Source organism: Staurois parvus, unplaced genomic scaffold (genome assembly GCF_062004578.1).
Source record: "Staurois parvus isolate SC_StPar_1 unplaced genomic scaffold, SC_StPar_1.0 ptg000025l, whole genome shotgun sequence".
Classification (NCBI taxonomy): Eukaryota; Metazoa; Chordata; class Amphibia; order Anura; family Ranidae; genus Staurois; species Staurois parvus.
Window position 1 is genome coordinate 30,852,806 of NW_028317821.1, and position 22,166 is coordinate 30,874,971.

A 22,166-nucleotide genomic window follows, 5' to 3' on the forward strand; every position below is an offset into this window, starting at 1 on the left:
CAGACAGTGGTGTAACTGGAACCTTCAGGGCCCCACTGTAAAAACCATGAAGGGACCCCTAGCTGGGGCACTTACCTTAGAGCCCAGAGGCGGAAAACCAGGGCCTGGTCACAAGTGGGGCCTTTGTGACACTGGTGGCAGTAGTTTTTTAAATTACTTTTTGCAGTGTGGGCACGACAGACACGGGCAGAGGGAGGGGTGGGAGGAGGAGGAGCAGAAGCAGCTCTCTTTCCTTTCCCATCCATTGGGGGGGGCTGTCAGTGCAGAGCAGAAGCAGATCTCTCTCCTCTTCTGTCCATGCGGGAAGGGGAGGTGGGTGGGAGCTGTCAGCACTAACTCTTTCAGCCCAGGTGCAGCCAAAAGAAGCTAGATAGGAGGAGCAATGGGGTGACTGCATATAGGAGATCTGTCTCTTCATGTTCCTCCTGCAGCTGCTGATTGCCTGCTTTTCCTCCTCTCCTGAAGGCATTCTGTGGCTGCAGGAGAAACATGGAGGGATCAGTTCCTCTATATGCAGTCGCCCACACTGCTCCTCTGATCCAGGTGTACAGGGGGCAACATGGGCCTCCTGCAATATGGGGCCAGGCTGCGATTGCAACCCCTGTGGCCCCTGTAGCTATGCACCTGATAACAGATGCACTAATGAACTACAGCCAAACTCCAGCTAACGCTGCAGTTACACAAACACTTACAGTTAACCTGTTTTATTTTTTCTTTAGAGATAAAGGTTTTACATAAATAAATAACATTTGATCATTGTAAGTACCCATCACAGGTAAACTGTTTGTCTCAAATACTTTTGCAGGACAGCTTGTTCTGTTGAAAAACAACAGACTTACAAGTGGGTTCACCAGGTACAAAAAAAGGAAAGTAAGCCTAAAAATGAAAGCTAATGCAGCCATCACATCTAAGAATTGGTAAGCTGCAATATAATAAATGTTTGTGTTTGGGTTTCATACAGCTTTAAATCACAGGCTTCTTTCCCTGTGAATTCCATTTTTTAAGATTGGAAGCTGCTGTGCCCTCTGTCCCCACAGCCCCCTGTCTTGTAACTTCCCCATTGTAGTTCTGTGTGAGTGTAATAGACGGGACTTGGAGTCTCAGATTCCCAGTCTGCACCTCCCACTGATAAGCATCAGAACACAGCTCTGCCCTTAGCTCAACCCCAGCTCTGCTCTTCTCTCAACTCCAACTCTGTTCTCAGCTCAACTTTCTAAGATGGGGACCGGAGCTGCAGCATAACAAGGAGCTCCGTCGCCCCATTGTTCATCCGCTGCCATCCAGGACCCTACAGGGGCACCGAAGACCCTGCAGCCCCTGATGAATACCCAGGGAAGGGTGCTAGGCAATTTTGGGCCCCCCCCCAGGAGCTCCTAGATTTTGCAGCCTACCGCGGCCTATGAAGCCGCGGTCTTTCCTAAGATCGCGGCTGGATCTCCTGCTGATATTTCACTTTCCTGCTGACCCTAACACCAGGACTGGAAGGCATGCACACTCGTATACATCCCGCTCACATGCCACCTTCCTCACCATTCTTCTTCTTCTAACTTCTGGGGATATCTCCCCGAACCCTGGTCCTCCACTACTTTGCCCACACACAAGACATCCTCTTTCTTCCGGGAATTACCGCAATCCCCTTAATCTAATATCTGTCCCCTTGCTTCCCAAAACCACCCTCCCGTTTTCATGTGCACTATGGAACGCACTCTTGGTCTGCAATAAGCTCACCTCTATCCATGACCTCTTTGTCTCCGGCTCCCTTAACCTTCTAGCACGCACTGAAACCTGGCTCCAAGCAGCAGAGTCTGTCTCCCCCGCAGCACTCTCCTATGGAGGCCTCATCTTGACCCACTCACCCAAACCCAGTGGTTGGAAAGGAGGCAGGGTTGGTTTACTTCTGTCACCACTGAGCACCTTTCAAGTCCTCCCTAACCCTCCCTCTCTATCCTTCTCTTCTTTCAAGACCCACTGCATCCGGCTGTTCTCTCTGATCTCTCTGAGGATTGCAGTGATCTATCGGCCTCCTGGACCCGTGTCCCGCTTTCTTGATGACTTCGCCGCCTGGGTACCCTACTTTCTTTGCTCTCAGCTACCCACTATCATCCTTGGAGACTTCAACATCCCTATTAACATTGATAATCACTTGATAAACTCCCACAGCTTCAATTACCATCTCTATGCTGATGACACGCAAATCTATCTGTTTACCCCTCACCTCACCCCTTCAGTCTCCACTCGCATCACTAGCCTACTAAGTGACATATCGGCTTGGATGTCACTCCACTTCCTCAAACTCAATCTTTCCAAAACTGAGCTCTTAGTATTCCCCCCAGCCCGTGCCACCTCCACTGACTTCACCATAAATATCGATAACACAATCATCAGTCCATCCCCTCATGCCAGGGTACTACGTGTAATCCTTGACTCCCATCTGTCCTTCCAGCCCCAGATCCAATCGCTGACAAAATCATGTAGACTTCACCTCTGCAACATCTCCAAGATACGACCGTTCCTAACCCCGGAAGCCACTAAGCAACTTATTCACTCCCTTGATATATCTCGCCTCGACTACTGTAACTCCCTCCTCATTGGCCTACCTCATCGCAGGCTATCCCCACTCCAGTCTATCATGAATGCTGCTGCCAGACTCATCCACCTTACTAACCGTTCTGTATCTGCCACCCCTCTCTGCCAATCCCTCCACTGGCTCCCAGTTGCCCAACGGATAAAATTCAAAACACTAACAATGACATATAAAGCCGTCCACAACACTGCCCCAAATTACATAACCAATCTTCTCTCTAAATATCACCCAAACCGCTCTCTCTGCTCCTCGCAAGACCTCCTACTCTCTAGCTCCCTTATCTCCTACCCCAATCTATCAGACTATCGCCTACTCTACTTACTTTTAGGCGATCACTGAAAACCTATCTCTTCAGGGAAGCCTATACCGCCCTCTGCTCTGGAATCCTTTACTCTTCTAACCACTCCATCCCCCACAGTTATGACCTATTGTACCATTAACCCCTCCCTCCTAGATTGTAAGCTCCAAGGAGCAGGGCCCCCAAATCCCTCTTGTATTGAACTGTATTGTTACTGTATTGTATCCCACTATAATGTAAAGCGCTGAGCAAACCGTTGGCGCTATATAAATCCTGTATAATAATATAATAACTCTTCCTCCACCCTTAGCTCAGAACTCATCTCCGCCATCAGCTTAGCCCCTGCCCCACAACTTTCTGCTTTTTCCATTACATCATTGGACATGTAGTTCTTTATACCTGTGTGCATTTGCTATGTGACAATGTAGAAAGTCTTACTCTAGAAGTTGAAAGCAGAGTTTTCCTCTAGCATGATGACAACACAAGGTTCTGAAAATCAAGGATTACAAAAAAGTTACACTGACCATAGATGGGGCAAATTTCTTTTCTATAACCACGAGTTCCCCCATCAACACTGAATCCCTCCCACGGAACCATTGTGTTCTCCCTGGCAAGGGGGTGGGGGGAAAACAGTGATTATTGCTAGTGGCTATAAAAGCCGCTAGCAATAATCACATGTAAATCTGGCAGGTAAAGTAATCATAGTTGGGAGCTTATATTTACAGCAGAATTAGAAAACACACATTTGCCAAATGTACAAATAATATACAAAATGCCAGAGTGTTGCCACGAAAATATAGCTTATTAAATATACTTTCTATGTATTTTACTCAATATTCAGAAATGTTTGTTCTGCATTCTACAGTACATTAAATGTCAGGAGAACGATACACACTGCTATTTTATGGTTGATCCACTAAGTAAAACCAGCCAGATTCTCAACATTACTATTCATACTGAAGAAAATAATTTAACATGTGGAACTGTATATTCAAAGCCGGATCCTGTGTTCACTACTTTTACTGCGATCGATGTAGGTGATGCCATTGAACTAAGGATAAAGGCAAGTATTTTCTTTTACTGTGATCACATATTTGTGTACTATTTGTGAAATTCAAATGCCCATGGGACTCTATATGATGCACAATACAGACAATATAATTACAAATTAAATTTTCTTGTAGAAGGACAATTATGTATAAGACATGCCTCAATAAAATAAACTAGCTTATTTACTATAATAAGAGCTCCATAATTAATACACAAATAATAGTATTCAAGTTCTATGAAGTAAGAATCAAATGTCAAGATCAAGCACATCCCAATTATCGGTGTGTTTTGTGAGTCTAGTTCCCTTTCTCAGGAATAGATGCTGTTAATCTGGTATCTGCAGATCAGATTTCCTCCACAACTGCTGGAGAAATCTGTGATTGTGTTACTGGTCTCTGCCTTGAAAAAGACACTAAGGTAGGATGGATCAGTCTGGCATTCAAACAGCTTCTCCCAAAGGTAGAAGATGATTACAGTGCTAGACTTATAGCAAACCTATTTTTCCATCTGGGTGGATCTGGTACATCGGAAAAGCAGACAATTGCTTGCAGATGATGTAGGGTTGGGATTTCCATTGGTCAGCTAGCTTGCACTTTCCAGGGATGCCCAAATCTTTTAGATACACTCAATTACCCAGCTGATTGCAGGGTCATGATTGCATGGAATGCATTAGAAGCACTGCTGTGCTCAGTTACACCTAAGATCAACTTATTTTAGCACTTCCTCACTCAGAAAGCTGTTCATACTAGTCATAAATGATGAAAAGCCTAACGTTAGTTGTTACAATTCCTAGTTTGGACATCACTTTCATGAGTATGAGAAACCTGTAAAATGCACATACCACAGAAGAAGAAACAGCCAAGAACTTTCACTTCATGTTTGCATGCACTTTATATGTAACATTTTTAAATTAGATATAATAAATGTTATATCTTACAGTAAAATAATAACCTAATTAGTTATGAAAGATGTTTCACTTTGGAAATGTTTTTCCTGTTATCTTTTTGTATTATGACATGGTTTGTGTTCTGATAATGTCAGACAAAATTAGGAAATTGTTTAACTTTGTGACTTATCAGTAGGTTTGTGACACAGTTATCATTTATGACAATCAGCGCAGAAGAAAAATGTTTGCTACTTTTTATAACCAGTCGACCTGCAGTTCAAATGCAGTCTTTCTCAACTAGGGTTTCATCAGACCCTAGGAATCCTCCAGAGTTTGTTAAGAGTTCCTTGAGCAATGAGCCATACCCACTGGCAACAACGATATTTTCAGCTATCTGTAATGAGTTGGTGCGAGCTGTAATTATAAGCAGGATTTCCCCAAGACTGGAAAGTTTTTTCAAGGGTTCCTTCATGTTAGAAAGTTTGAGAAATGCTGTTCTAAAATGTACTTGTAAAATGCAAAGCATAGGGATAGTTGAGAACAGCTCAGAACATTTTAATTTAATAAGCTGCAATATATATTTTTTCACTGGGCTGACATCTATTGCCCACTGGATAAGTGATGTGGGGGCTGGCTAGTGGCTGCACTAGTGGTTATGTATGTTAATTTCAATTGTTAACCTTCCAAGACGTAGAAGCTTAGTTCTCAGAGTCAGATTGAGGGCCCATTCAAAATAATGGACCAAATAATGCATCTGCACTATTTCTGACAATGCAGTACACCGCAAGACAAAAGGCATTCCCATCAGTGCATTTTTTCTTACCATATGTGTACATTGAAAATGAATGACAACACACATATACAGTATATTACAGTGCATTGAGGTAATGCATGTTAAATCATGGATCTTAGTTCACCATACCACAACATATAGATGTGAATTTGGATTTATATTTTCTGCCTGTTGGACCAGCTATTTTTCCCCACATCCCCCACCCAAGTCAAATGGCTAGCCCTAGTATAACAAACAATAAAAAGAAAAATTCCCAGCTCAACTTACAGAGCAGCCTGCTACCAACCGAATAGTCCTGTGTAACAGTTTGCATTAACAACAGGGGTTTGGTTTGCACACATTTGCAAATACATGCGTAAGCTGCAGAGCCTCTTCAGGGCACCCCATTATTCTGCAGTTCCTAACTCTATAATTTTGAGAGCCTCCGTTATAGGAGTACATGTATGATAATGGATAGACTGAGGCAGGTGAGCTTGAGGGAGTCCACCCCTCCTTAAAGGCACTCTAGACACCCATCATATAACACAATGGCAGCCAAGGTGTCCAGTGCGTCCCCTCACCAGTTTATCAACAGTATGAACCACTGCCCAAATCTACAACTGGCCTTCACAGCAAGGAACTTATTATTGTTTGATATGTCACCCTTCAAAGTGCTCCTTGCTGTGAAGGCCAGTTATAGATTGGGGCAGTGGCCATTTGTTTGTAGCCCTAGTATAACACTAACAAGATCAAATGTCACAATCATCTATGACATGATGGGGCAGAGAGGTTACAAGAGACAACAGTCTACCACAGCATTAGTACATCCAGAACTGCGCAGCAGAAGACTGGAGACCTTTGGCTTTGGGGTAAAAATATATCCAGGTGGCCCTCACATATTTCTGTGGGTTATAGTAAGTGTACCAAAAAATTGCGCCATGCTTTTGCAGTGACTGAAGGGTATGGTGAAAGGTGGGTGTTCCTAAATAACATTGCTTATTGTGACACACCTTTTTAAGTCCTCACCATTACCTTTCTTGGTGAATGCCTTTGGCATTCGGTCACACAACTACAACACTTCAAAAAAGTGCTGGAAGACTTCCCTCTGCCAGATCCTGTGATCACAGGTGAGAATGGAAGGCAAGTAGTCATAAAATACCCAGAATGTGTGACCGACTGTGGGTCCTGCTCTGATAAGTGTCTGAATAGAAAAGTATCTATGTTCAGGGCCAACAGCCCAACATATCTTAATAGTACTTGACTGAGGGGCAAATTTCCCCCTGGCCCCGTGAGTCCTCCCCTGGAACTGACCCCTATAAAAGATAGGGATACTTTTCCAAACCACACACAAAACATACAAAGGGAAATTTCTCAAAACTGAATCAGGCAGAATTTGGAGCAGTTGTTGATGGAAACCAATCAGCTTCTACCTTTTATTTTCAAAGCCTAACTGAGCAAACTGAAGATAGATTGTTTGCTCCAGATTCTGTCTACTCCCGTTTTGATCAATTTCCCTGAGTTTGTGTTTAAAGACAGTGCCAGTAATATTGACCAGCAAGCAGTTACTCTGGAACCTTTTGTTATAGAAAACTTGACTGACTGCAGCTTTATGTGTGAGTGGTTGGTAGTTAGGAGATTCTCCTAGACTGTGGCCTATATGGACATGCAGAAATTAAGACCAGGCTGCACTGAAAAGCTACTGATTTTTGTCATCAACAGTACTACCACCACTATCAGCCAAACCCCTCCATATACTGTATGTGTAGTTGAAGAACAAATTCTGGGTACAATTTTTGTAATACAGAGTATTGTTTCATGAACTACTGTATTAACAACAATGACAACAGGACTGATTCATTTAGCTTTACAAGATGATAAACTAAGATTCTTTGTTTAATGTTTCTGATACCTATTCTCATGTAACCACTTCCTTAAAACCTACCACAGTAACAATGTTAATATAATTATTTCAACAGAAAGAAAAAGATGAACTGCACATTCGGGCTGATGAGATTCAAGTTTTTATAAATTCTAACTTAACCTGTGAAGTGCGGAATATAACAGAATGGGCTGATGAGGATATAGTATTCTGTAAAACTGAAAGGGACTCCTCCAAAAAAATTGATGTGACTAAAATAGAAGTAAAGGTAAGATATAAGAATGAATGAGAATGCAGGGAAATGGCTGTAGTTATCCAGGTTTCAATGTTTCCATTCCAAATGGTGTACAATCAAAACAGAGACCAGTCACTTGTGCTGTGCCACAAGGCTTGGTATTAAGTCCTATTATGATCTCGGGACAATCATGGGTCTACTTTAGACCCCTCATATTTCAACAAAGGCATCCCCAACAGGGCAGTTAAAATATGTCATAAAAAATAAAATATTAAAAAAAATTTTTTTTTTTAAATAATTTAAAAAACGTAAAGACTTGTTCAAATGTGCTTTGCTGTTTAAAGGGCAGTCAGCATTTGGATAACTTTTCAGACAGCATCTGCCTCCTCACCACCTGTTTTAACTCTGCACTAGTGCACTACAATCAAAGGAATTTTAGCAAAAATATAACTTGATATTTTAGGAGAGGGGGAGCCCTGTCATGTAGGCTGTACAGGGCCCTGTGATTTCTAACAGCAGCCCGGAACCTGATCATCCTGTAAGGAGTTCCCTATTTCTGTTCCTTTTTGAGCTGACAATTACTGCTTGGGAATTCAATGCAGTAGAGGCACTGTGTTTTCTCTCTGGATTTGTGGCAGACTGAACAGGCATTTTTCCATACTTGCAGTGTTTTTAAAAGGATAAAACATGGGAAAATGTACATTTATTTTAGCGCTGTACTGAATGTTTTTTTGTTTTGCAAGGCCCTGCCACTATGTGAATTCAGGTAGAAATGGCACAAGATTCGCATTAAGGCTTAATGCAAAGCTCCAGGATGTATATTGTGAGTGGAGAAAGCTGGACTTTAAATGATAAGTTCATCTCTGAAAACATGTTACATGCTCCACACTTTTTTAGCGTGGAACATGTAACATGTTCCTGCTCCTGCAGTAGCTCAGTGATTCAAGCCCTGTGTGTGACAGCAGTTCGGGGAGAAGTTCCCAGTACCAGGTTTCATTTTTCAAAAAGAGCATTCTGTGAATGAATTAACTACAAGTACCGACATTCTGCCCTATGAATTAAGGGGCAGACAGCTAACACTGACAGTCTGCAGGAGTCCTGCATGGAACCAGGAAACCAGTTCTGAAAAAAAATGATAGTAAATGTACATTTTTTACCTGCAAAAAAAATTTGCATTTATTTTTTTGTAAAAGGTGAACTTATCCTTTAAGCTTTGTCTGGGTTTTATAATCCAGAGTAGGGCTTGGAGTTTGAAGGCTCCAAAGAGATGGAGCCTTCAATTCTGTGTCCACATTTTGCAAGACACCTGCAGCCTGTGTGAATGGACAGGTGTGCAGGGTTATGATAAGCCAGGTCTGGTGAGAACTCAAGGCAGTTGCTGCCATTCAGAACACACAGTGTGCCAGGAAGGGTGACCTACTCAGAAGATGTGAACCTATTTTGAAGGGCCTTCTGGCCCATAGCACTGGGAAAGTCAGGACAGCTATGCAGGTCTGGAGAGACTTGGACAGCTGAGGTGACTAGTGAGTCCAGGGTGGCTGGAGGAAGTCTGTTTTCCCGAGAAGAGTGTGAGAACCCAGGGTGCTGGTCAGACCCTATCAGGAGGGCCAGGAGAGGGTCATACAGCAGGGTGTTGCAACCAAGGCTAATGCTCCATACACACAATAAGAATGTCGGACGAATGATCATCCACTGTTTTTTTGCATGCTAGTCTCCATATAGAAAATGAAAAGGGTACTAAACTTACAAAAATTCTTGTATGAAAAAAAAATTTTTTTAAAGTGATGTAATGTATTGTACTTTGCTGATTAAATGAAAATCGAATGATCTGGTATTGTACGAGTAACATTTTCATAATTGTCCCTTCAGATATTGTTGCATGAATTGTCATGATCGGTTCTTGAAAGCTGTGTACTAACGATCATATTATCAAACGATCGGCACTCGTATAAAATTTAAAATTCTTCATGTGCATGATCCAGGTCTGTCATCCCTATCCTTGCTTCCATAACAAATATATGCATTAGGTGTTTCTACACCCATGCTTCTTTAGGAAGAGTGTCTCATCAAGTAGGAGAGGCAGGAGGAGCATGACATCCTCCGAGTATTCACTTTATAAAACAGTAATGGCAGCTCCCATATTCATTCTCGCAGACTTATTTTCTACTCAGGTACAATGACTAATTTCACTTTTTTAATTTTTTAAAGGTTGTTTTGGGAAACTATATAAAGAAACTGGATAAAGTAGCAGGGGTTTACGTCTATATGTATATCCTTCTGGTTATCCCCATTCTACTAGTTGTGGTTATAGGTAAGTGTTATATAACACTATTATCCCTCACATATAAGTTATGACACACCTACTAATATCTGATTGAGTTGCTAGAGATTTATAGTAAGCTATCATTCATCTAAAATAAAGTAAAGAAGCATTTGGTACTCGAACATTTAAATCTCACAGCTGTAGATGGTGTTCAAATTCACGGCAACCATGGGTTCGCAGCGAATCTTCCAGATTTGGATCAACAGTGAATCTATGTACAATTTTTCATGTGTTGAACCTTTTTAAAACCATAACATACCACATGGCCTTCAGCCCATGGTAACCAAGCTTAGAAGGTCCAATGGGTGAATTGGATAGGCCAGCTTCCTGACTACATAACGGAAGGGGGGCTGGGGGCTCACAGTAGTCTTGCTATTAGTGTATGTTGAAACTTTAATAGGTGTTATTAGTTGGTAGCTATTGCCCCTACTGCCTCTCCCATTGCAGCTGTTTTTGGGGGGTGCTGCTTATTGCTTTTATATTTCATTTTTTTGTATGTATTATTTTAAAAGGGAGCAGCCTTTTGTTCTGGTGTCCTGTCAATATCAAAGTATCTTTATTTCCTATTTATAGGGCTCTTAGGGTTTAAGTTTTTTAGGGATTTAAGGTTAGGGCTTCAAAATGCACCGTTCACTTGTTGCTGTACTGTTCTTTCAGCTGCAGTTTCTACACAGCATGTGTCTAGTTCATTGTGCATCAAAAGCACCTTACATTTCTTACATTCACCTTACCCCCTTATTGCTATAGTGAATATGAAAGTTAGGCATACACCCCAGAAAAAAAGATAATGACAGACAGACCAAAAGGCAAATGGTATTGCTGTGCAGTAAATATTTTACAGCAAAATCACCACATATTAACCACTTGCCCTCCAGAGGATTTACCCCCCTTCCTGACCAGAGCATTGTGATACAGCGCTGTGTTACTTTAACTGACAATTGCATGGTCATGCAACGATATACATAAATTAAGTTTATGTCCTTTGTTTCCCACAAATAGAGCTTTCTTTCAGTGGTATTTGATCACCTGTGCGGTCTGCCAATTTTGAAAAAAAAAAAATTTTTTTTTTACTTTTTGCTATAAAACATATCCAGTAGAAAAATTAAAAAATCTAATTTTGCTATACATTTAGGCCAAAATGTATTCTGCTACATGTCTTTGCTAAAAAAAAAAATTCCAATACATGTAAATTAATTAGTTTACGTGAAAGTTATCTGCAAATGGCGGTATATATACTGGAATTTTTATTTTAATTTTTGTTATACTAGTAATGGCGGCAATCAGTGACTTATAGCGGGATTGCGGGACTGCGACGGGCATTCTGACATGGGGGGAACTGATTAACTGCCACTGACATCCCAATGACACTAATACAGTGATCAGTGCTAATAAAAAGCACTGACACTGTACTGAAACTGGGCAGGAAGGGGTAACATCTGAGGTGATCAAAGCGTTAACTGTGTGCTGTTTTACTAAGTGTGCTGTGTGTGTTTTGCTAGGGAAACATGCTGCTGTGTATTTCTCTGCTGTGCAGCATGTTGTTGCTGGCAGGAGAGAGACCTGTGTTGTTTACACACAGGTCTCTCCCCTGTCACCACTGTTTCTCAGCGATTGCTGGGTGCCGGCAGGGAATCTCCGGCTGGGACCCAGTCATGGACAATTGTAGCCTTCAATGGCAGCGCGGGTAGGGCAGTGCACGCTCCTACCTGGAAATGCTAAGTTTTTCTGCTATAGGGCGGCGGGAAAGGGGTTAATAACCCAAGCCCATCTATTTCCCCCTGACTGAGCGTCATTTCTGTCTCCATCTTCATTCCTCTGCTATCAGCATGAATCACTTATGACAAGTTTTCCTGACACCAAGAGAAAGAAGGTGACAGGGGAAGGACCTCCAGTTGATTGAGAGCCTCAGCTCTGTTCCTGTGTGCTGTGTGGAGGGGGGGTGTCTCTCTCCTCCAATCAAGTCTCAGAGCTCTCCTAATTAAGCTCTGCAGAGTGTAATTTCAGCTTCCCCCCTCTTTATAAATTCAGCACTTTGAACGAATGTAGAAAAGAAAATACTGCAGACAAGTAGGTATAACTTATGGAAGAGGATTTGTTTCATATTTGTTTATCACCTGAAGCCAATCACTTCACTGGGTATATGTAAGAGTTTACAACCACTTTAATATCAGCACACAAAGCTAAATACAAAAATAGCAATTGCCCCAATTTCTAACTAGCGTTAAGAGTAAGGTGCATATGAAAGAGCTTTGCACAGCGCAAACAAAATGAAACAAGATTTGTTTTTCCCAGAACACTTACTAGGTAGACTGCAAAAAACAAGTTGCACAATCTAAGATTTTGTGTTAAAAGTTGAACAACTTTTGCAAATATATGCAGAAGCCACACTGCTTCATCAAGGCTTTTCTGTATAGTGCAGTTCCAAAAGTGATACTAAAAATAGTTTTCCAGAATGAATTGCTTGCATTAAAGCGGAGTTCCACCCAAAAGGGGAAGTTCTGCCATAATGTTTTGTCCCCCGCTCCCCATTAAAGATTGGCACCTTTGGGGAGCGGGTACCCAAATTTGACAAGTACCCGCTCCTACTTCCGCTGCGATCCCTTAGGCGATTGGAAGTGGAAGTTGCCCTCCCCACAGTCTTCTGGGAAATGTGGCAGGTTCCAGAAGACTATGGGGCGATTGACAAAGCGCAGCACTTCTCACGCATGCGTAGTGGGCTCCCGGCTGTGAAGCTGCAGGCTGTCACAGCCAGGTACCAACACTGAAGATGCTGGCGCCAGGGAAAGAAGATGGCCGGTGAAACCAGCGGTGGTGAGGACACCGCTGGACCGGGGGACAGGTAAGTGGCTGTATTTTTTAAGTCAGCAGCTACAGTTTTTGTAGCTGCTGACTTTTTTTTTGTCAGCTGGAACTCCGCTTTAAGGTAAAAAATGTTTTTAGTCTCCTTGTGCTCCCCCTTCCCTGTGTGTAGGGAAGAGAAGGGAGAAGAGATCAGTGCTGTGCATGGCTGTATCTCTTCTCCCCTTGCTTCCTCTTCACACAGGGACTCAAACAGCAGCAGGAGCCATTGGCTCTTGCTGCTGTCAATCAAATGTAGTGAAAAGGAGGTGGGTGGGCAGGGCTAAGTGTATGGAGCGCGGAGTCTGTATGTCTATGGAGCACGGCTCCATAGACACACAGGTCGGGAGTGGGCATGCAATGTGTGTCCCCATAACAAACAGATTGCTTTGGGGGCACACAAAGAATAGGAGGAGCCAAAATCACCGGCTGGGGACCTAAGAAGAGGAGGATTGGGGCCGGTCTGTACAATATTACTACACAGAGAAGGTGAGTATAACATGGTATTTTATTGAAAAACAATTTTAGAGTTTAGTAACACTTTAATAATAAGCACCTCTGGTGGTCAAAGGAGCTTAGGATCACACAGGAAGATTGTCCAACTTGTTAGAAATTCTCCCTACCACAGGCGTAGCCCGGGACGAACTATAAAATTGGCGCCCCAGCCCCCCTCCCCGTTTAATCACATTCTTCTATTACATTGGATAAGGAAAAACAATTTAAATTTTAATGAAACATTGTATTTAAAGAAGCAAATTTATAGAAATGATATTATATGACTCAGTCAGTCACTGTCGTAGACTCGTCACATATGCCCACTTTTTTATCAACGCTCAATACGTGCAGACAGACGTAGAATCCGTATCTCGGCTGGCTGCAGTGGCTGGCAGGCAGCATCATCACTGTGGATGGCAGACATATCAGATGACACGTCTGCTGCAGCCGCTGCAGTGATCTTGTGACCGATTTATTACCCTTGTTCACTTATTATAATGTAACGTTGTAAGCCTCATTTTGGCGCCCCTGTACCTTGGCGCCCGGGTACATATGTACCCCCTTGCCCCCCCCAGCTACACCTCTGCTCCCTACCACCAGGCTGAATCCTTCCTTGTTCTCAGTAGGTGAATGAATGAATCCCTGGGTTCATATAAAGCCATCAAAGGATGGCGGATCTCTCCTTGCTGGTTGTTTTTAAACAAAAATCTTCCCTTGCATAGTCTCTCCCAAAGCAAACCAGTGCTTTGTCCATGAAAGGGAAAGCAAGGTGTTTGGTTTAATGTTCCTCCCCTGCTCCTGCATTTGGAGTACGGAAAGAAACCCTGCGTAAGTTCTTAGATGCTCCAGTCAAAGCTAACCCAGGGCTGGGAACTCTCTCCCCACCTCCATGGGAGATCACTGGGTACCAGAATATGCCATTACCAAGCATAAGAAGTATCACAGGAGATTCTCAGGTAGTTTCTTCACTGGTGGATAAATGTAGTGGTGGGGAAGCAAAAGAAAGGTAACTATGTGCTGCTGGGGAGGGGGGATTAAAGCTGAACTTTGAGATAAGCAAATATATTCTAAATACAAGAGGAATTGGTATTTTTATTTGAGCCAGGTGTGCTTTGCGTATTTCTTCCAGATCTGTGCAAAAATGCAGCATGAATTGTTTCCTTTCTGCAGGAGCTGCCTATTCTTGTTCAGGATCACCCTCCTCTTGTAGTTTTCTGTGCTTGAACATGCATTGTATAGCACTTCATTAAGTAACACCTTCAAATTTAATGGTTCACAATGCTTAAAAAAATAGGTGCTGTCTGCATTATTTCACAGTGCAGTGTAACAAACAGGGCATGTGGAGGTGCAGGCTTTGGAGGTGCATTTGGGTGCCCTTTCAAGTGAATGCTCCCACAGCTCAACATGATTTAGTGGAAATGGGCCCTTAAGCTGCGTATAATCTCTTCCAACCCATCCTAAGACACTGGAGGTGTGGAAGAGCTCATCAGCACAATATTGATGTTTACATGGGAAGGACCCCATTTTATGAAGGAAATTTCACCAGCATGGTTCAATGATTCCTCAAGAGTTAGGGTACCACTCTACAGTATATGCCTGGTCTGTGATACCAGTGTGAGTTGAAGGGGCACATTTTATTTCTAGTAAAAAACAGATAAACATATTAAACACTAGCAGGTCTGCTATGATATTACAGAATTGGTGACAAACTTGTTTATATCAATGGAGCATTCTAGGGTTTGCTAGGTAATACTACCTATTTCACTGTGATTTTTCCGCCTTTTTTTCAAGGAACTTCAGTTTTACAGCCTGCGGTTTTGGTGCTTATACATAAATGTAAAAATGACTAGCAATATGTAGCAAACTACCAATGAAGCCCACAGGAATATAAAACGCTTTGTTTACACATAGTCCCCTTTTGGTGTTGCCATGCCTCCAACAGTGATGCATGTATGGAAGAATTCAAACGCTAGGAACCTTTTGCTTCTTTTTAGCATGCTGTTGCTGTCAATAATTTAACACAGTAAACCTCCCAGTAGCACTCAATCATTTTCAGGTAGGGCACACACACACACAACTTACTCGGTGGGTAGGATACAAATTTGCATGCTAGCTGCCCTGCTGGTTTCAGAAGCGAAGACAGAATCATTCATAGTCTATATTTAAAGAGCTAAATAGCTCCACCATTAGAAACCACAGAAAGTTTTTGTTTTAAATATAGTTCTTTGATTTCTAATGATATGACTTGTGTTAATTTATATTTGCTGTGTCACATTCAGCTACCTGTGTAATAACCAGGCACAAATCATCGCAGCTAAGTGAGCAACAGAGGAGGCAGTTGGTACAGATGGAGTGGGACATTAGACAAGAAATACGTGATGGTAAGTGATCTGTAGAAAAAAATGTGTTTTGGAGTTGTTGGCATATTGAGCTCAAAAGTTTCTTTAGAGAAATTCAAACCCGGGAAAGGACGCCGCTCTATACGATAGCCATTTTCATCCCTCTTTTTTTTTTTTTTTTTTTGAAGACCAGAAAACTCTTTTGATAACATATTTGGGTGAGCATTATCCCATCCTCATTCAAAAAAAAATGTTTTTTTCTCCCCCATTGCCCAGCTTCCCAGAGCCGCACACACTATTTGACTCTTTGGCCTCACGCAGCCTCTCTCCACTGTCATCACTGTCAGGGAGGTACTCATTACAAATTACAACACTTATTGTCCACAGAGACTTGTCTACTTGTCTACTTATTGTCCACAAAGACCTTTCCTTCCAACCTCATGTCCAATCACTATCAAATTCATTCAGGCTCCACCTCTGCAACATCTCCAAGATACCTATGTTCCTCACCCCAGACACCACTAAACAACTCGTACACTCCCTATTATCTCACGCCTAGACTACTGCAACTCCCTTCGCACCGGCCTACCCCAACACAGGCTATCCCCGCTCCAGTCTATCCTGAACTCAGCAGCTAGACTCATCCACCTCACCAACCGCTCCACTTCTGCCACCCCCCCTGCCAATCCCTTCACTAGCTCCCGATTGCCCAATGCATTAGATTCAAATTACTAACTCTGACATACAAAGCCATTCATAACGCTGCCCCAAACTACCTCACTGACCTAATACCCATATACCACCCTACCCGTACTCTTCGCTCCTCACAAGACCTCCGACTCTCTAGCTCCCTGGTCTCCTCGTCGCACGCCAAACTGCAGGACTTCTCCAGGACTTCCCCCATCCTCTGGAACTCCCTACCCCTATCCGTCAGACTGTCACCTACCCTCCTCACCTTTAGGAGCACCCTGAAAACCCATCTCTTCAGGGAAGCCTACCCCACCCTTACCTAACAGCCATTCTCCTCCACTCCTCCTACCACTCCATCCCCCACAGCCACTTCCTCCTGTACCTCTACCCCCTCCCTCCTAGATTGTAAGCTCGAAAGAGCAGGGCCCTCGAACCCCTCGTGTATTGTATTGTTATTGTATTGTCTCATGTACTGTCCCACCACTTTAATGTACAGCGCTGAGCAAACCTTTTGGCGCTATATAAACACTGTATAATAATAATAATATAGTGGGACATCACATCTTTCAAGGAGTATCTGAAAGAAAAGAGAATCCCGAGGGGTCTGAGGTTAAAAAAGTTCCCCTCTTTCCAAATTGAGGATGAAACCTTTAGGTCCCAGTGGACCCAGGTCCTAGAAGAGTCCACATTTAAATTGATGAGACTCATTATAGAACACAAAAAACAACATCTTGAGATGTTAACTAATGAAGTCACACAGTGTCAGCACAATCTAGAAAAGTTCTCCGGCTTATCAGACTTTCAAACAAGAGAGAATAAGATGACAAAGTCCTTAAATTCTTTAGAAGAAATAATGCACAACAAAATAACCAAATTTCTCAGAGACAAGTCAAATTATGAGGAGGGCACAGTCTACAAATGGGTGACCCCAGGACTACAAAACAGATCCAGTATTTCGGGAAATTTACACACTCTATCTTGAGAACATCTTCTACACCAGTAACTACTCCGAAAAGAGGGAGAGGCCTCCGTGTCTGGAACCAAGGACAGAAAGAGAAAAAAAATACTTTCTCGGAAGATAGTGACTCATCCCAGCCAAAAAAGTATTATCCCAAAAGAACAAAGGGGGTCAAAAACGGCCATCCAAAAGGAAATGAGAAGAAAAAAGTATCAGAGACCCAGAAAGCTTAGTCATTCTCCAGTTAATCTTGTTCTCAACTATTCAGATTACAAATTGTCATTGGTAGAGGAGGCCATTTTATCAAGTGGTTTAATTTTGCTTTCAACTTTCCCAGACGTCTTACATTAAAGAAGGACTTTTTGCACACAGAAGTATCAAATTTCTCACATGTTACAGACCATTTGGATCACCACCAAAATGAATTTGATTTTTAAGACTTTTGTCTTATATATGATATGAGTTCTCTTGATGACCAGGGTTTTTCAGGGATCCGGGTCTCTGATAAGATCAAGGTCCCAGAATGTCTTGAAATGATTTGAATTCTACAGTCTGACTTCTATCCAATACAGTCCAAAGAGAAAACCTGGACCTTTTTCCGAAATTAGTTGAGCAGGATCCGGTTGCTTCAGCTCCAGAAGTTGTAGGATCTGCACAATATATCAGATCTAACTTAAACAGATAAGAAAGAAATATCTTACAATCGCTGAAGGATGACACGCACATTACCATCAAAGAAGCGGGCAATGGGGGAGCGGTAGTTATACTCAATACCATCGATTATCATCGCAAGGCTTTGAGACAGTTGTCTGATACTTCAGTATATGATCCCCTTACGACAGATAGTACTCTTCAATACCAACATCAACTTGAATGCATTGTAGAAGAAACTGTTTAAACATTTTAAAATTGGAGGAAGCAAAGAAACTTGTACCTAGATCTCCTGTCACACTTCACACTGTTGTTTTATCACTTATCAAAGGTGCACAAAAATGACCCCCCCCCCAAAAGGGAGACCCATCGTTGCCAGCATAGGGTCCCTGGGGGAACCCAATACGAAATCTCATAGATAGTCTGGTGACTCATGGTGACTCGTGTACCATCCTATGTTCGAGATACCAAACATATAATTCAAGTTTTAGAATATTTTCCTTGGACCGATGATCTCAAGTGGTTGACCTGTGATGTTAGGTCTTTATACTCCTGTATTCTACATGTCCTAGGCCTTCAGGCTCTGAGATATCATATGGACCTCTATACAGAATATGACTCAGAGTTAAAATGGTTTATTCTTGAAAGTGTCTCTTTTCTGCTAAACCATACTTTCTTTCTATTTGATCACAAGTTCTATTTGCAGAAACAGGGAGCTTCTATGAGAGCTAGATTTGCACCCACATATGTCAATCTCTATATGGGGAGTTGGGAGGAACAGTTCATTAATGAATGTCCAACCCTCACAGACATCAAATAAAAGCATATTTTTGCTACATTGATGATCTGATTTTTATTGTTGATAGAGGTTTTGGTATTTGAAGATTTCCTGAAGTATTTAAATACCAATACATTCAACCTGGGATTCACAGGAGAAGAACAAAGGCATGTTCTAAACTATTTGGACATTATGGGGTCCTCCTCAATCACAGAAAGTCACAATCACTGCGTTTCACAAACCTATGTCAAAGAATGTGATACTACATGCTTCTAGTAGCCATCCTCATCATGTGATACAAGCTATCCCTAAAGGTCAGTTCATACGCCTGAAGAGAAATTGTTCTCTTTCAGAGGATTGTGAAGTGGAGGCGCAACAGATGAAAAATATGTTTCTAGAACAGGGGTATATAACACACACAAGGTGAACCAGGCTTATTTACAGAAGAAGAGTACACCTAGAGAATCCCTCCTTAAGGACAGAGGAATATCTATTCCCAAGAGGAAGACTGAAGCAACCACCAAATCTTTGATTTTTTTTCAACACGGTATAGCAATCAATTCAATGATATCACGTGTATTATCTCTCTTTATTTACCGTTATTATATGGTGACCTGGATTATTCTATCTGAAAAAGTGAAGTTTGTGGCCAGGAGAGCAAAAACCATTGACAATATAATTTCTCCCAGTCTGTTTTACTTTAATCGACCTAAACACACCTGGTTACACACTACAGGCTTTTTTAAATGCAATACCACCCGCTGCTCTAGCTGCAGATTTGTCAGGAACTCACATAACATCATATCTTGCACTAATGTCAAAAATTATACTATTAAACAACTCATGAATTGCCAAACATGATATATCATTTACGTGATCACTTGCCTTAAATGCAATGTACAATACGTAGGTCGAACAACAAGACACCTGTGTGATAGGATGCGTGATTATCTGTGAAACATCAGGACCAGCAAAGAGACTAAAGTCTCAAGACATTTTAGAAGGAACCATAACTCTGATACCAGCTCTCTCAAGTTATTGAACCTATAGATCCTTCCAGTAGAGGCGGCAATCGGTTTTCCCTACTCTGTAAAAGAGAAGTATACTGGATCTTCAAACTTGAGACACAGATCCCCAATGGATTTAACTTCGAGTGGGATGTTACCCACTGCTATGATTGAGTAATTTCCTTTTGTAATTGCTCTCTACCATTTTTTATTATTTTTTTTGTTCCATTTTTGTCCTATATGACATCCCAGATTAGGACAACTAGCCTTTAACTCGCTCATAATTTTTTAAGCTTAGTTTATATTTTTCTTTACTTTCAATTTTTATATTACTGTTTTGTTTTTTATTTAACTTTTCCATAATTGTAAATATACTCTTCTTTTTTCATATACACTGTACACTTTTTCACTTCTTTATTTGCAGCATCTCTCGTGCTTTTCAATTTCTGTGCACACCACATTAATTTTCACTTCATTTCCATCTTTATATTCACTTCTCTTTATTTTTATATTTTATTTTTATCCAATATTTACCATTTTTTTAATTTTTATTTTAAGTTTTGTTTTTGCTTGTTTTTTATCACAAATTTCCCATCATCATTTTTCTTTTTTCTTTTCCACTCAATTTTTCTCCTTACTGTTATGATCATATTCTCAATAAAATGTATATTTTATACTTCTTTATTGTTTCTCCTTTTTTTTCTCTTTTTCTCTTTTCATTTTTCTTTTTCTTATTGTCTTCACCCATTATCATCTGTTACATTCATTATCTTTCTCATTAGCACACACCTGTGGATTTATTACTAACTTCACGGCCAATAATGTACTTATAATGCCTGGCGCTCATTGTCTCTCACTCCTCTGTGACCAAGCCCCAGTGGGTCAGTTAGCGTCAGTTAGCGCAGCTGGAATGATGCCTGAGGCCATCCTCATACAAGATTCCACATGCGGTTAGAGCGGTGTCCTTTCCCACATCACGCTTGCAAGAAACATTTGTGGTCACTGCTCACACTTCATACTGGTGAGGTGATTATTTAGTTCCAGCTTGGAGCGGCTCCATCACGCTACACATATCGGCCTGTCAGATACCTACACATAAGTAGAAGGTGTCACATCATATTAATTATTTTGAGGTAATAAAACAACATTGTGAGACGTACAAAAAAAACGATAATCTACATAGACTGGAGTGAAGAGAAAAAAAAAGTCAAGATGGTTAAAAATTGTATGTAAAGAAAACAAACAGGCCTAGTTCAGTACCCAAATAAATGTACTGATAAAAGTAACAAATTATGATATACTCACAAATGACAATGATTAAAAAGCTCATCATGAAACACATCAATGACCGGTCTGCCTGTTACGGTGATCCCCACAGGAACACTGGACCTCCAATAGGCTAATACATTTCGGGGACTTGCCCCTTCCTCAGAGCTTCAGAGGAAGGGGCAAGTCCACGAAACGCGTTAGCCTATTGGCTCAGGCTGGGGAAAGATCCCAACTTTAATGTTGGGATCCACCCAGATGTCTGGACTGGCACCTGACTCAGCCTCTTAGTGTTCCGCTGAGAGCCTGAGCCAGCTGCTCCAGAGAGCGCTGGGGGGGGGGGAGTCAGAGCAGACAGCGGTGACTGACAGTCACTCCTGTCCGCTCAGAGCAGCAGGAAGAACTCAGCGATAGCAGTGTCACCCTGAGAGCCGGCGGTGATCAGATAAAGAATCGGGTCAATGCTGCATCCACCTAGGTAAGCGTGATTTTTTTCATAAAAAATATACCCATACTTTTCTTTTAAGTGGTTAAGAAAGTGAAGATCTGTAGCACGCAGTATTAATTATTCTTTTTTTTTCATAGACAAAACTTAGTTTCATTTTTTGAAAGTGACAAAGTGGCTATCACACAATACAACAGCATAAGACGCAATGGTCATAGCAATCACTCAGGTTTCATCTCTTACTGATCTGCCTGTGATAAATTATTGATGTGATGTGTTGCTATGGTTTAACATAGTTTGCATGTCACTAATATTTTAAAATCTTAGGCTCACCACACACATCTGACCATACAATCTCTTTTAGAGGTAGATAAAAAAATATATAATGCAAAGGACTGCCTGCATGAAAACAAATTGATTGGACATTTTGTGTAGGTTGTCATATTACATTGATCTAGTAAATCTAAAGTTGACTGTACAATTGGCCGAATTGTAATATGTATGGTGATGGACTGTGCAGAAAAGTTTTACATTGTGAAGATAAATATTTAAAAAAATGTCTCTTATCACATGCTGCTAACAAGAGGTTTCAACATCTTTCTTACTTTAACATCATCAGGCTTTTTCACAGGAAACAATCTTTTATAACCCCTTACATCCCTTGATCCCCCA

The 22,166-nt window shown here is 41.6% G+C and overlaps 1 protein-coding gene across 1 annotated transcript in view; it reads left to right on the plus strand.

The window, feature by feature from the left end:
- The window catches only part of PLXNC1 (plexin C1), a 159,777-nt gene that overhangs the window by 68,687 nt on the left and 68,924 nt on the right, over positions 1-22,166 (plus strand). The window contains exons 13-16 of the mRNA XM_089652672.1: positions 3,748-3,945; positions 7,567-7,737; positions 9,913-10,015; positions 15,640-15,741. Of these exons, the coding sequence (XP_089508798.1) occupies positions 3,748-3,945; positions 7,567-7,737; positions 9,913-10,015; positions 15,640-15,741 (574 nt within the window). The remainder of the gene's footprint in view (positions 1-3,747; positions 3,946-7,566; positions 7,738-9,912; positions 10,016-15,639; positions 15,742-22,166) is intronic.